The sequence below is a fragment of the Euprymna scolopes genome, chromosome 10 (genome assembly GCF_053919585.1).
Source record: "Euprymna scolopes isolate OS-2025 chromosome 10, ASM5391958v1, whole genome shotgun sequence".
Lineage (NCBI taxonomy): Eukaryota > Metazoa > Mollusca > Cephalopoda > Sepiida > Sepiolidae > Euprymna > Euprymna scolopes.
In genome coordinates this window covers 18,415,902-18,431,263 of record NC_136491.1, presented here as the reverse complement: position 1 = coordinate 18,431,263, position 15,362 = coordinate 18,415,902, and the positions used below count along the sequence as shown (strand labels likewise).

Here is a 15,362-nt window from a genome sequence, read left to right as displayed (position 1 = left end):
GGTACGGACCTTTAGAAAACAGGGGGGGGGTCATTACAAAACCTTACCGAAAACGCCATTTTATGACGTTCACATTTTTATCACTTTATTTGCTTAAAACTCTTTAAATATATAATGTACATTCATTAAATATTAATTCATTTGAATATTAATTCATTTGAAAGTATATTCATTTCCGAACAAAACTGTAGTAATTTGAAGACTTGAAGTGCTTTGGTTTAAAAAATATGGCTATTTTAGTAGAACTACCTTGAAATCTGTGATTATCCAAAGCGTTTTTTCGTCCGTGTGTATTACTCATTAAAGGCAGAATCTTTGTGCTTGTTAATATAAATTTTATTTTAATTCTGCAATTAAAACGGGAATAATCATGCATGACTTTGACGTAAGATTCAAATTTTCCGTGCCTTACCTCCAATTCAGCTAGCGTCTGTGTCCACTTGTAATGGGGCATGTTACCACCATTGCCTGAATTGGGTCTTAATTTGCCTTCTTCCACTTTATCTTCATTTTCGTCTATTACATTAGCTTCTACATCCTCCTTAAAAAAAAGAAAAGTTTAAATAGAAAACTATATAAATTTTTTTCTATGAAATTCATAAACTTTTAAAAACAATTTCTAGATTAGTGTAATAACTAGAAATTTCTGGACGCTATAAAAATTCTCTTCATCATTCTATGTTCCTACAAATTACAAGGAATTGATGGAAAAAAGAAAAAGAAAAGTTCAGAAAAGCTTAAGTAAACTAGAAAAGAAACGAATATCACGAAATAAAATATTATGTAGATGTGAAAACAAGGATTGTCGAAAATTCATAAAAACCTTTACTCTGATTTCTTAAATTTTAAGAGGTTCAATATCGACTTTAGAAATTTTTGTCATAATTCATGTATATTAATTCGTCTGCGTTAATAAAAACTATTTCATGTGTATCTGTTTTTCTCAGGAGTGAGGACTGAATTAATTTTTTTTTTTATCAATATATTGATTAAAACTTCTATTTACATCCAATTAATTTACAGAGATTAAAAGAATGCTACCTTGAAAAAATTAGTTATAATTTTATGATAAGTTGGTTCAATTAATAATTTAATGACCAAATAAGAAATGTAATTTTAAAAATAATAATTTGAAAAAAGAAAAATAAAACAAATAAAAGTAAATACTTTTGGGTAATGACAACTACAGTAGAACCCCGGAATACGGCATTAAAAATTAGTAACAAAATACAATACAGTAGGGCAAATATGGTAACCAGGGTCCGAAAAAACATTGTATTCCACATCATAACCTGAAAAAACTGTGTCCTAGAGCCACTGTAACCCGAGGTTCGACTGTAGTATATACCAGATATCAGATTGTAAAAGGGCAAAAAGTTGTATTTTTCAAGGTTTTGTGAAATTTTCCTTTCTATCTCCTATGAATAAAACCTAAAATATTAAATTAAAAAAAAAATAAATAATATCCTGAACAAATCATATCAAAATCAAGAGTTATTTTTAAATGGTAGTCAAAGATTTTATATATTTTTGTTTTGATTAATTTTAATATAGGTTTTTGTTTTTTTGTTGTTTTTTTTTTGACAGAATCAAGCACTTTTCACATTCCTCAACTTCTCAGCCATGATGGGAAAATTTAAAGTTTAAGGAGGTTTTTGTTGTGGCTTTTTTTTTTCTTTTTAAGTCACAAAAAAATGTTAGATATTTTAAGAGAGAACAGAAACAAAAATGAAAAATTTTTTTTATTTTTATAATCACATAGAAAATAAGGGAGATGCTTTAAGAGAATCGAAATCGATTTCAACTTTTAGATTCAGAAATGAAACACTGAAGTTAAATTTACATCCAAATAAAAAAAAAGATTCAACATTTGTATTCATTTATAAAGCACCTCGACCAACTGTTAAAAAGTAAAACAGAAGATAATCTCTTCAAGCAACCATCGTATAGTCCTCAAAAGTTAAGATCTTTTTCTATAACTCTTCAAAATGCAAGAAATTTTAAGACGTAAAATTGGAAGAAAAATTTTATCTCGATTTTTTGTAAATTAAATGTAAAGTAGAAATTTATGCAATATCGAAACGAAAAGATAACCAAACAAGAAACATGTCTACAGTAAAGAACAGAGACATGTTGTGTATACATCCTCATCCCTTCCACAGCGTAGATGTTAATCAAAAAATATATGAATTTGTAATTTAATAAGAACAATCATTTTAACACTTTAATGCTGAAGTATAGAACACACAAACCAGCAAAGTATAGAACACACAAACCATGTCTTTTTGATAGTTTTTATGTTTTGATAGTTGGTTAGCTCCTGGGCACAAATATACCAGTCAGATTAAAAGAAGTCATAGTAATAAAATTTTATTTTATATAAACTTGTAACAACTAAAACAAAATAAAATCCAACATTAAAACATTATGATAATGAGAGGACAGGGGAATGAGAGGGGGACCAGAACGAGAAGGAGCGAATGGGGTAACTACCGGAACGAGCGGACCAAGAATGAGTGGACCAACCGGAACGAGAACAAGCGAACGGGGGACTGACCAGAATGAGAAGGAGCGACAGGAACGAGAAGAAGCGAACGGGGGGGACAGAAACGAGAAGGAGCGAACGGGGGGACAGGAACGAGAAGGAGCGAACGAGGGGGGGACAGGAACGAGAAGGAGCGAACGGGGGGGGGGGACAGGAACGAGAAGGAGCGAACGGGGGGACAGGAACGAGAAGGAGCGAACGGGGGGACAGGAACGAGAAGGAGCGAACGGGGGGGGGACAGGAACGAGAAGGAGCGAACGGGGGGGGGGACAGGAACGAGAAGGAGCGAACGGGGGGGGGGACAGGAACGAGAAGGAGCGAACGGGGGGGGACAGGAACGAGATGTCGGGAACAGACATGAGAAAACGGGAACAGAAACAAAAAGAAGAGTGGAATCAAGAAGTTATTTAACTGTATTTTCTTGTGATTTATTTTTCCGGTAGTTTATTTTTTTTTTTAAATATCAGCACATTTTCCACACAACATGTTGAGGTTTGTTACAGGATAGTATTCCTTGTGACGAATAAGACAAACTAGTGTGTAACAAAGACAGAAATAATTTTTTTACATATCATTCACATCATTTGAAATTTTAACGCAACTGATAGAGAAATAATTAAAATATTGACTAACCTTGTCGGCATTTGATACATGATTGGTATTAGCATTGTTTTCTTCTTCCTTTTTTTTCTGTAGAAAAAAAATTAAAATAAATTAGTTGTGTTATATATTGGGGCCCTATGCTGGTATAGGTAGCAATTAAGTCAGCTAGTATAAATTTTGAGAGAGTTTTATTAAGTACATGTTAAGGCGGCTTGACGACAAATGCAGATGAACCAAGTGTATCCAATGCAATTGACGCAAAGGTTCAGAGGTCAGCTCCCTGAACAAAATACGCTAGAAGCAGGTGTTGGTTTGTTAGATGGAAATTGCATTATGTGTTCGAACAATTATGGTAGTTTGCATCAGGGAAGCCAAGAATGTGTCCACACAATGTAGGGATCTAAGTGAATCTCCACAAGACTTTCTGTTTGTCGACTAATTTTTTAATTGTAGCATTTATTTTATTAGGAGTAATCTTGCTCTTTCCCCTTGTGAGTGAATATCTCTCAATAAAGCCTTTAAAATCGCTAACAAGTTTCCTCATAATTGTTATTATTTCACCACGTTTTGACCAACTCATCCTCTAGCCTTCTTCAGGTGATTAACGGCAACGGGACAGAAATGTAGAGCCTCTTAACTGTATCCCTAGTAATTACTGCCTTCCATAGTTGTTGTCTCATCACGTTTTGCTCAACTAATCCTTTAGCCAGCTTTGGGTAGGATTGTAACCGTTATCTTCAGACAATGCTTATCTGGAACAGTAGAGACTCAACGTCTCTGTCCACTGTGCCACAGGCCCTGAAGGGGCGATCAAGGTTGCAATTTTTGGTCTCATAAATTCAATTTTGTGTTCTTATCTGCTCTTCCATTGTCGTGTCCGTACCAAATGGTATTATATATTATTTTTTTAATCATCTGAAGAAGACCGAAGGATGAGTTGGCCGAAACATGGTGAAACAACAACAATTATGAAGATGAAGATAACAGTCCGCAAATAAATAAATAAATATACAAATTACTCATTTCAAACGATTCCACTTAAAAACAAGTGAAGCGCATGCATGGTCTACAGTGAGTGCACAGTGAACGAGGCATAAAAAAAAAATGACTAAGTTCAGCATTTACAGGTCCACCCTCCTTTTGTCGGGGGACCAAAAAAAATGTCTCCTCGTGATCTTTCCTCTCTCATCTTTGTTTATCCCAGCATAGTTAAGGACACTAACTTCTACTAAGGTTGCTTCTTTCTCCTCCTTGTCCCATATCACTATGTCAGGTTTAATAGCTCCGTTTTCTAAGTATGTAACTGTAGGAATTGCATAATCTTAGTGGATGGTGTATGACTTATTTCCAACTGTTGTTTCTGGTAAACATGTTCCCAGGATTTACTGCTGCATTCAATATTAAACATTTTACAGATTGTCGCATTGTATAGTAGCCATACTCCAGCAAAATCTTACAGCTGGATAACAATCTCTATTTATGTGTGGCAGAACCTGAACGTGTAATCATTGCTGAAACCACTCATTTTCTTAAAAGCACTGGTCATCAAGTCTTGATCTTGGGTAGCCATTATAATCCTTTCGTATCATAGTAAAGTGATCCTCTTTTTTTAGCCAGTCCATAGAACCTTATTTGTCTATATAGTCTCGAATGAATTCATCTAATACTTGGCATGCTGTTGGTTGGCCCAGTCTTCAAGTTTCTTTTTGCAATGGAAGTTTTTTGTGTATTTCTGACGCCGCTTTTGATCTATTTCCATAGCATGCTCATTTTCTGATTTTGTTTAATTCATAAAACAATCTTGTCCAAAATGTTTGGTCAGTTTGATGATGGAAGTTATTCCATTGGCTATTTTGTGATGCTGATGTACCATTTTGAGGTTTGAATTTTGGGAGCACATTAGTTATTGCCTGGTGCTCACAATAGTGGCACAATACTGATGGTCAATTTCTGTGAGACGCATACCTCCTGCTTTTCTTGGCAGATACTTTCCGTATGTTATTTTGTACAGTGTCAACATTTTCTGTGTTTTAATGTCTGGTTTGTTTGTTTTGTTGTGGCCAGTCAACAATGCAAAAACTGTATGTTGTCACAAGCATGGCAAGTTGGTTAATGGCAGTTATTTTGTTTTTAAGCTTTGCTTTACAGATTTTCCTAAGACAGCTTATATATTCACTGCCATTTTTTTCACTCATCTTGGCATGCTGAACTGAATCATTCTCTTCTATGTTAAGGTGTTTGTACTTTTTCCGATCTTCTAGGTCCTTAATGCCAGCATCTTCATCAAATGGTATGTTTTCTGTTTGGACCTTCTGCCCAGCTCTGATGGAGTACTTGGCACATTTGTTCAAACCAAACTTCATTTCAATATCTTTGGAGAAGTTATGCACAACCTGTATGAGTTGACTTAAGTCCGACTGAGCTGACACACAGCTTGAGGTCATCCACGAAGAGCAGGTGGTTGACTCTTTTGCTCGGATCATGTTGGCAGTTCCAACTCAGATTTTAGATACTCTGGCTTGTATTGAACAGCTTGCTTAACGAATCAATAGCTAGACAGAAGAATATGGTACGCTATCTCCTCGGAAAATTACTCTTCTGATCTTCATGTAAGTGATTGTTAAAAGTCCGTTAGTGTAGTTTAATGCCATGATTGTTAACTTTTGTTTAATCATGTGATTATTGAAATGTTATAAATGATTATTGAACTGAAAAAAAAAAACCCCAAAAAAAACTGAAAATTGAAGTCAAATAACGTAAATAGACTAACATTATCAATTTCTTTTTGTTACCTTTTGTTTAATCATGTGATTATTGAAATGTTATAAATGATTATTGAACTGAAATAAAAAAAAACCCAAAAAACTGAAAATTGAAGTTGAATAACGTAAAATAGACTAACATTATCAATTTCTTTTTGTAATTTCTCTGCTTCTTCATCAGTAATTTCCCTTATTCTGGGCTTACTTTCACCCGCTAATCTGGCTTCTCTCTTCATTTTTTCCTCAGCTGCTTTCCTTGCTTTTTCTTCAGCTTTCTTCGCTTTTTCTTCTTCGGCTTTACGTTTTTCTTCCTTTGCGTATTCGCTTTTTTCTCGATAATGACGGAACTTTTCCAACACAGTCTGGAAAAAGAAAAAAAAAAATGTATACAATGATTGAATAAACAGCAGATTTGGTTCCTATAAACTTTCTCAAATAATAACAAGCATTCCCAACCCATCAGCTGTTATTGTGTGACATTCCAATTTGTTCAACTCACAATTTCTCAGTTATTTCTGAACACATTTTTAAAATACAAGGGATATTCCAAAAGTAATGGCTCCTATTATTTATTCCACCCAAATGGATCAAAGGGGATTGCAAATTGCATTGTTATGATGACTACTATTGTAGATATTGACAGTGTGAGACTAAGAAAGAACCCCTGTCATGTACATGCATCAGAAGTGGCGACAGATACGAGTGACAAAGCACACTCCAGACCTATGACCAAGGCATCAAAAAAGACTAGAAAAAGTGCATTGAAAATGATAGTGAATATGTAAAAAAAATAAACTCTGGAACACAAAAGATCGCTTGTTTTAATGGTACCACTCTCATCTTTGTAGCTCTTCAATACTTTAGATTTTCAGTTATTTTTGGAACAACCCTCGTATATATGGTTAGAAAGAAAAACAAGTATCTCCAAATATGTCATTTGTGTATGTTTTTATCAATCGAATTATTTTTTTTTTACAGAGTTAAAACAGTATTTACTTCAAAATAGGACTTTGAGATTCAATTTTACACATTTGTTTGTTTTTCAAAATTAAAGCAGCCAATCATTTATCAATATTCTTGAAATTGTAACCAATCAGAACACACGGTATATCACAACCAGGAAGTTGTATTTTTCTTCGATCAGTTGAAGCAGAAACACAACTGAATAAACTAAATTCAACAGAAGTTTCATCAAAAATTATATGGTATAAAAAAACAAAATAAAAAAAAACTTTAAAATTACAAGTAATTTCTCTTCACTCTGAAAATTTCTCACTGGATTTTTAAGATTTTTAATAATAAAATACTTATTTTAGATTTAAAGTTGTATTATTGTTCTGGTATTTTCAACAGATATTTAAAACTAGCCTGGGTGCCCGGGTGTTTGGAGGTGTGTGTTGAGCAAAAAAAAAAAAAAGGTGGTAGTAGGCAGGCAGGCTTGAACCCATGACGCGAAGACAGAAAAGAAAGTGAAAGAAAATCTGACGTCTTACCGCTACTCCATGACGCGATCGGAAGTCTAAAAGCATTCAAATTTAACATAGTCAATTAAAAGCAAAAGATGACTTGCAGAAATGGCCTTGCTTTTAAACCTCCCACGAAAGCAAATAAGACACAAGGTCGTTTTTAATGAGGGGGGAAAACCAGCTCCCCCAAAAAGAGGGCAATCTGGCAGTATCCAAATAAATAGTAATTGTCAGTATGAAGGGTTTCCCCTACATTGACCAAGGACCAATTAAAACTACTTGGCCCGAAGGCCAAGCGGTTGCGTTCCAATAAGTTTTGCTTTATAAAGACTAACAAACACTGGAGACAATGGCATGGTGGGAATTTTGTTTAACTTGATAAAAAAAAAAAAAAAGATAGAGACACTGTCCGTTTGCGAATGCGAGATATTACGATCTGAGAAGTATGTAAAAACTTCTCACAAAATCTGACGCGAGAAGCCCAATGCAAAAACGTTCATGCCCATTTTGGCTTTTATATATTAGATTAGAATAACTTTATAATAAAATAATCTTATTTCAATTAATACAATATATGTATTGTATGTATACAATGTCTCAATGAAAATGTTGAATAAATCTTATACAATGTAAAAAAAAACAAAAACAAAATGCTAATATATTTTTATCTATTATCCTCTAAACAAGTAGATGTACCTAGCATTGCCCAGTATTAAACCTAAGGTTAAATTCCTGAAAAAAAAAAAAAAAAAAAAAAAAAACCTGAAACATAAGTTAAAAAAAAAATACATGGGCTGAGATTGAAACTAAAATCTAAAGACAGTAGTAAAATACGATAACCATTAGGCCAGCTTGACAAACCTTAAAAAGTGTTTTCAAACCTATTTATTCTTATCATAAGGATTCTGTAATGTGAACCATTTACGCATATGCATTCATGAAACAGTTAGCAGACAGATAAAAACCCCAATGACCCTCAACATACCAATTTTTTCCGGATAAAAAACAAATTAAAATGTTTTCCCCATATCTGAATATCCTATATACCAATTTTCGAGTCTGTAGATACAAAATTGTGTTGAGAACTATCTTGGCCTTTTACATCTGGTTGAGATTACTTTATAAATATTAATTCTTTAATATTTATAATATACTTTAGTTTTACCATCTTAGATCATTCTGGTAAATTTAATTGTAATTTTTATTTTATATATATATATATATATATATATATATATATTATATATATACATATGCGCATAAAGTTATGAACAGTACATAGGGCCCGAGCAAAGCCGGGCTGATCTGCTAGTATGTAATAAATTGTTTACAATAGCTTTTTAATGGCATACACACACAATTTTGGATTGTTTGTGTGTGTATGCCATTAAAAAGCTATTGTACACAATATTTAAAAAAAAAAATCTTTAAAATCCAAGAAAAGTCAGAAAAAAGTCTCTTTATTTTTGTTTTGATTTTCTTGTGAAATGTTTTTCTTGGCAAACAGCATATCAACCTTTTGGATTTTTTGGATTTTAAAGATTTTTTTTTCAAAAGTATAAACAAAAACTTACCTTTTCTGCAATATCCGGACGCGAATAGAAATCTGTTTTTCTTGCTAAGAAATTGAAGAAGTAGTCCATAAGCTACAAAAAAATGTAAGAAAAGTAGTTCTTATTAAATATATTTTACAAAAGAATCATCACTTATCAAGGCCTTAAGGCCATTCAAGGATAAGGGTTAATGAATGTAAGGTGGTAGTGTAGTAATCGTTAATGGTATAGATTGGGTAGAATTTGGATTATTTAAGGGGGCAGCTCAACAAATATTTGTTTACACTGGACTTGAAAGCTAGTATTTGTAATCACCGGGAAGAAGGTTATTATATAACAAGCTAATACAAATGGCACTTAGGAGAGAGTCAGGATAAATTCATTGCTTTCAGACTAAAAGAAAAAGGAAACATAACAAGGAACAAAGAAGGATAAAAGGAGAAACGGGGGAAATGGGGGTAAGGGGGAAAAAAAGTGATACAGTTGAAAAGTACCGACAACAAAACATCAAAATCTTTGCCTTATTATTAAATAGGAGTTTTGAAAAAACACCAAAACCCTCTAAAATCAAAATACTAAAACTAATACATAAATCTAAACTGCTAAACGTACTTACTACCTGGAGTTGCCCAGATAGAAAAGTTTTAAAAAAATAAATAATTAGTATGGTTATATTTACATCTTAAAAAATGTTTTAGATTTTCATGGTTTTATTTTTAATATTTTATTCATAATATATAAAATTAAGTCAGTTGGAATTTTAACGTTTGTCATTGACAAGTTTATTTCTAAAAACAAAATATTTAAATGTGTTTTCCTAAACAGAACACTGTTCGGCTGCTCTTAAAAACTAAATTTTACTTCCAATCCATTTTATTGAGTGCTATGCTTACACCATATTATTATATTAATATTCATTTTGTAAGAGCATTTCTATGCATAGTGGTTAAGTAGAAATTTATATCAATTTAAAAAGGGTTAAAAAAATTGAAAAAAAAACAAACAAAACTTTTGTTCAATATTTATTTACCCATCCATCCAATTACTACATTGAAATTAACAGTATAACCATTAATAATGGAACATCAAAAAATTCAAGAACATAATTTAAAAAAAAAAAAAAAAAAAAAAGACACACACATGCTTACATGTTCTGCTAAGCAATTAGGTCAAATTTTCATTTGAATTTCCAGAAATTATTTGTATTGTTTTCCCCTTTCAATATTTCTGACATTCTGCTGAACCCGATTCTCTAAAACACAACTTTGAAACAGAGAGTCGCCTACTTCTAATTATCTACTTTGACCACTACTCAAACTATTATATTCTTTGTTAATAGAAAGGAATTTCCATTAACTCACCGCTATATTTCAGATCATTGGAATATCATTTGGATATTCCGTCTGCTTGAAACTTATGTATTGGGTAACCGTATTACATTTTCATCACATACCAAATTTCGATTCACAGGAAAGTACATTTTGGCCATTTTTTTTTTAATTGATTTTTGTATCTGCTTATAACCACTACTTAGCAATTATAAACACAGTCTCATAAAATATACAATTTTAGAATTACACAATTTTAGTTTTCTCATGTGTGGAAAATACAACTACAAAAACGAAATTCGCATTTCTTTAACCTTACAGACTTATTTAAAAAAGCCAGAGCTATATACAAACTTAAATAAAATAATATGCAAAAAAAAATCCATACCCCCCCTCCCACCACCACCACAACGCGAGCTTAGAATTTTTTTTGGTGGGGGTGGGGTGGGGGGGGCACATCTCAGTTTTTTTTTTTATATTAAAATATACTGGAATGGTGAAAGAAAACATTTAATTTGGGGTCACAAACGTTGCTGATTTTAGTCGATTTTTTTGGAAAAAAAAAAAAGTTGGAAAATACATTAAAATTATTTAAGTTTTACAAAATGTTTTACAATTATTTGTTGTTTACATCTGACAATTTTGACCTATGTAATTTCAAACAATTTCCAAAATTCTTTTTTTTTTAAATGATTGAATTTTTCAAGGTCCGTAAAAAAAAAAAAATGTGGAAGAGTCTGTCTTAAAACTTATGAATAAACAGACAATCTTACTGTTATTCATTAAAAAAAAAATTTTTTTAATGAATGCCGTTTTTGAATAGTGAATAATTAAAAAATATATTTAGAAATTAAACGCGAGTTATTTTTTTTTTTATGGAAGGTCAATGATGCAGTAATCTTTTCGCACAGCCCTGATAAAAATCGTAGCGTTACTAATTTCTTTTGTCAGAACAAAAATATAATTTCAAAACCAAATAACTGAAACAATTATGATGTAAGAGTTAATTAAATTTCTTTATTATTATTAAATTTCTTTGTTATATTTTCATTTAAAGGAAAAGCTAATGCAAATTGTTTTGTTCTTACTGTTCAAAAAAAAAAAAAAAAAATTAGATATATTAGATATGCCAATTCAGTTTCTTGCCACATGATTTTGCACGCATTCCTTTTTCTTTAAAAGACTAAAAGATTAAAAGAGTTCTTTCTGCCATATTCAATATGCCATAGTCAATTGATTAAGTCCGGCGTGTGACATCCGAATGTACAACTTGTGTCCAAATAAAACTTCAATTCTTCGATTCTTCTAATAATACACTGATCCGTTCTACTGCTTCCTTTCAGTGCTTCTCCATAGACTACAAAGGACCTGTCGTTACATATTTACTGTTGTCAATGAATACAGTTGATTTCCTTTTGCTTTCCCTTGTCACGATTGTTCTTCGCAAATCGCAATCCAGTACCTGACAAATATTTTCTCCATATTCGGACTCCCCTCATTTATCCATTCCGATCGAGGAACTTCGTTTATGTCAGAAGAATTCAAAAATTTTTTGACGTGACTTGGAATTGGATCCAGCAACACTACTGCATACAACCCACGAGGCAACAGTCAATGTGAGCACTACAATGGCATTATTTGGAACACCCTGTTATTAGCTATGGAATCTAGCCGATTACCCCTTAGCGCTTGGCAGGATGTTCGACAGAATGTTTTAAAGGCTATTCACTCCCTGCTGTGCACTACTACAAATGCAACTCCCCACGAACGCATGTTCAACTTTGAAAGTCGCTCTTCTACTGGTACTGCTTTACCTGTTTGTCTCTGTGACCCTGGGGAGGTATTATTAAAAGAGTTTGGTAACAGGAGCAAATATGACAAAAATTTCCTCCTATAACAGACAACACGCTATGCAACATACAAATATCTATGTGTGAGGTCGCCAAGCTAATCAAGAACCTTGATTCCAGTAAAGCAACTGGCCCTGACGGCATTCCAGTTATAGTGCTGAAAAAGCTCCAACCAGAACTTGGCCCCATACTTACAAAACTGTTTAAGCGTTGCCTTAAGGAGAAGTGCTTTCCAACACCCTGGAAAACCTCATCAGTATGCCCTGTATTTAAGAATTCAGATGAAAACTCATCTCCCTCTCAGTACAGACCATAAGTCTCCTGTGTGTCATGAGTAAGTTGTTGGAATCCATATTAAATAAAGTAGTCAACCACCTCAGCAGAAACAACCTTCTTAGTGACATGCAATATGATTTCCGCTCCGCAAGATCTACCACAGATGTGCTAATGGTTATATCTCATAGGATTGGTGAATCTCTTGACAAAGGCTTCCTTTCCTACTTCACAAGATTTCCAGCTACGGTATCACTGGAAATGTTTTCTCAATCATTAAATCATTTCTGCCCGATAGGTTTATAAGAGTAGTGGTTAATGGGTAGAAATCAGAGGCCCACAGTATTAATGCTGGAGTCCCTCAGGGGTCCATCCTGGGCCAAACTCTCTTCCTGATCTACATCAATGATCTCCCAAAACACATACTCAAATCATTCGTTGATATCTATGCTGATGACACGACCATCTATGGCAACACATCAAAGGCCGTAAATGACAAAGTTCTCTCTGACTCTCTCTCCTCTGATCTTGAGTGTGTGGTACAGTGGGGGAAGAGGTGGCTGGTTACTTTTTTTTTTCTTTTTTTTTTTTTTTTTTACATGGGTGTCACCACTTATCAAGGCCAAGAGGCCACTCGAGGATAAGGGTTAATAGTTATACATTAGTCATTGTGATTTTAGCATAGTAAACAGTGGGAATTTTGTAACTTGGATTACTTAGGGGGACGATTCAATTAGAACTTGTTCACATTGGACTTTTTCTTTTTTTTTTTTTTTCATAGGCATCAACACATTATCAAGGCCAAGAGGCCACTCAAGGATAAGGGTTAAAGAGTGTACAGTAGAAATTGGACAATATAATAATCATTAGTAATGAAAATTTGTTAAATTTGATAACTTATATGGAACGGCTCATCAAGAACTTATTTACGTTAGACTTGAAGACAACCATATTGTAGTCAGCCGGAAAGCAGGAAAACGGAAGACAATTCCACAAGCCTGCAGTTCTAAGAAAAAAACAAAACCAAGCTTCTATCTTTACATAATCAACGCTCTGATCCCCATCTGACATCAATTGAAATGGATGGCTCTCATCTTGGGGAGGCTCCATGTTTTGACAAGCTTCTGGGTTTGACCTTTACTCCTGATCTGAAATGAAACACGTACATCAGGTTTGTTGCTAAGGATGCTGGGAAAGATGGTGGGATCCTTCTACGGCTCCAGAAGATATCTCACTACTGATGCAATTCTCTATCTGTTTGTTTCGTTCACCACACTCTTTTCTTCTACCTCTTCTTTTACACACGTCTGTTCACTTTAGTGACTAAAAATCGTCTCTCCTCCCGCTTTCCTTTCCTCGTTATTTATGGAACCAGGGTACAAGATTCTCCAAGATTCCCCGAGACTTTTTTTCCACATAAAAGCATGCGGGCGCCATCTTGGTTCTCAATTTGTGCTCTGCAGGCACAAACGCGCAGCTGCTTTAACGGTAAGCCACTTCTTTCTCCACACTCCCCCCGATCTCATGATCACAGAGACGGCAGGGAGGTGGCGATCGCTGCCATCGGGTGCTTCTGCGAAGGGGGACAGTGCTGCTCTCATCCACCGCCTGATGGTCGGGGAAGGCTTTATCTCCGTGGAGGCTACTGATATCAGAGTCACTGCTTGATAGGGATGGTGCAAACCAAAGCGATGGCCCACTCGTCTCAGAGTAAGAGTCACTCTCATCATCCACTGGGTGGTACATGTGTCGCCGGCTGTAGGTCCCTAACGTGACGGGGTACACCATCAACCTGGACACACTGCTGACTCACCACATCGGTCACTGTGCCCCGTTTATATTTGTCAGTGCATCGGTTTCCTGGCGGCTTCACCCAGACAGCATCCCCTTTGGCATATCGATTCCGTTCTATCTCAGTGGCCACAGTTTTATCGGGGTGGATTCCTTTTTCTCGGACACAGTGCTGATAGATTGCATTTGCAGGCGCCGTTCCTGGAGAGACGCCATCCTTCGGCATGAGATTATACCAGTACACAGCTTCTGTGATGGTGCACTGCTTCCTGGCTGCAATTGTTTTGATGCTGCGAACGGGGTCATCACTGGTCACCCTGGACACAGTCTCTGTCAGCATGCTCCTTAGGGTGACATCGTGTACTGCATCGTCCCATCCCGACGACACGGCTGTTGCACATCTTTTTATGGCCGCCACGGCCACCCTGAGCCAACCGCACACAGGGAAATGGCCTACCATCTTTCCACAAAGCGAAAACACTGTTCGTCGAGTGATGCTTGATGGGACCTTGGGGACGTGACTTCCTCTTCTCCAGCAAAGTCCCTCCTTGTTATTGCGCACATGCAGGCCAAGAACTTCTGCTCCATCGCACAGACGCTCTGGTTCCTTACATGTCAGTCCAAAGCTCTCAAAGTGCATTCTAACCGATTGCGTTGACACGAGGCTTTCATTGACGAATATATCATCGATGTATGAGGATGTTGCCTGTTGCACTGCCTCATCTTGCTGCCGGATAGCATGCATGATTGATGTCATAATGCCTGGTGCCACATTTAGAACGAACCCTAGCCTGGTTAGACAATATCGGGTTCCTCCAATTTCCACAGTCTGAAATGGCCACAATTTCTTCTCAATGCGTATTTGCAGATAGGCCCTGCGTAGGTCCAGAGTTGCCACGTTCGATCCCTGCTGTCGCCACTCCCTTAATTTGAGTGCACACACATCAGCCCTTGCCGTATATGGGTCGACATGCTCATTGAGCTCACGGTAGTCTAGGACGGGGGCGGACCTTTTGTTTGGTCTTTTGTACGATGGGAATCAGCCCTCGTGGGGGGGGGGGCTCATCCTCTGGGTATGGAAGAAGCCAGCCATTGTTGATCCACGTTTGCAGTTCTTCTTCATACTGTTCCCTTAGCCACATGGGTGGGGGATATTCCGATAACCGGTTCCGCAAGGATATTGGTGGCTGA

At 35.4% G+C, this 15,362-nt stretch overlaps 1 protein-coding gene across 1 annotated transcript in view; it reads right to left on the bottom strand.

Annotated features, from left to right (window-relative positions):
- Window positions 1–15,362, bottom strand: part of LOC145285829 (nuclear migration protein nudC-like) — a 42,497-nt gene that overhangs the window by 20,365 nt on the left and 6,770 nt on the right. Inside the window, exons 2-5 of the mRNA XM_080134265.1 lie at window positions 8,951–9,022; window positions 6,051–6,272; window positions 3,179–3,235; window positions 413–541 (exon numbers count right to left, since the gene is read on the bottom strand). Coding sequence (XP_079990391.1) covers window positions 413–541; window positions 3,179–3,235; window positions 6,051–6,272; window positions 8,951–9,022 — 480 coding nt within the window. The remainder of the gene's footprint in view (window positions 1–412; window positions 542–3,178; window positions 3,236–6,050; window positions 6,273–8,950; window positions 9,023–15,362) is intronic.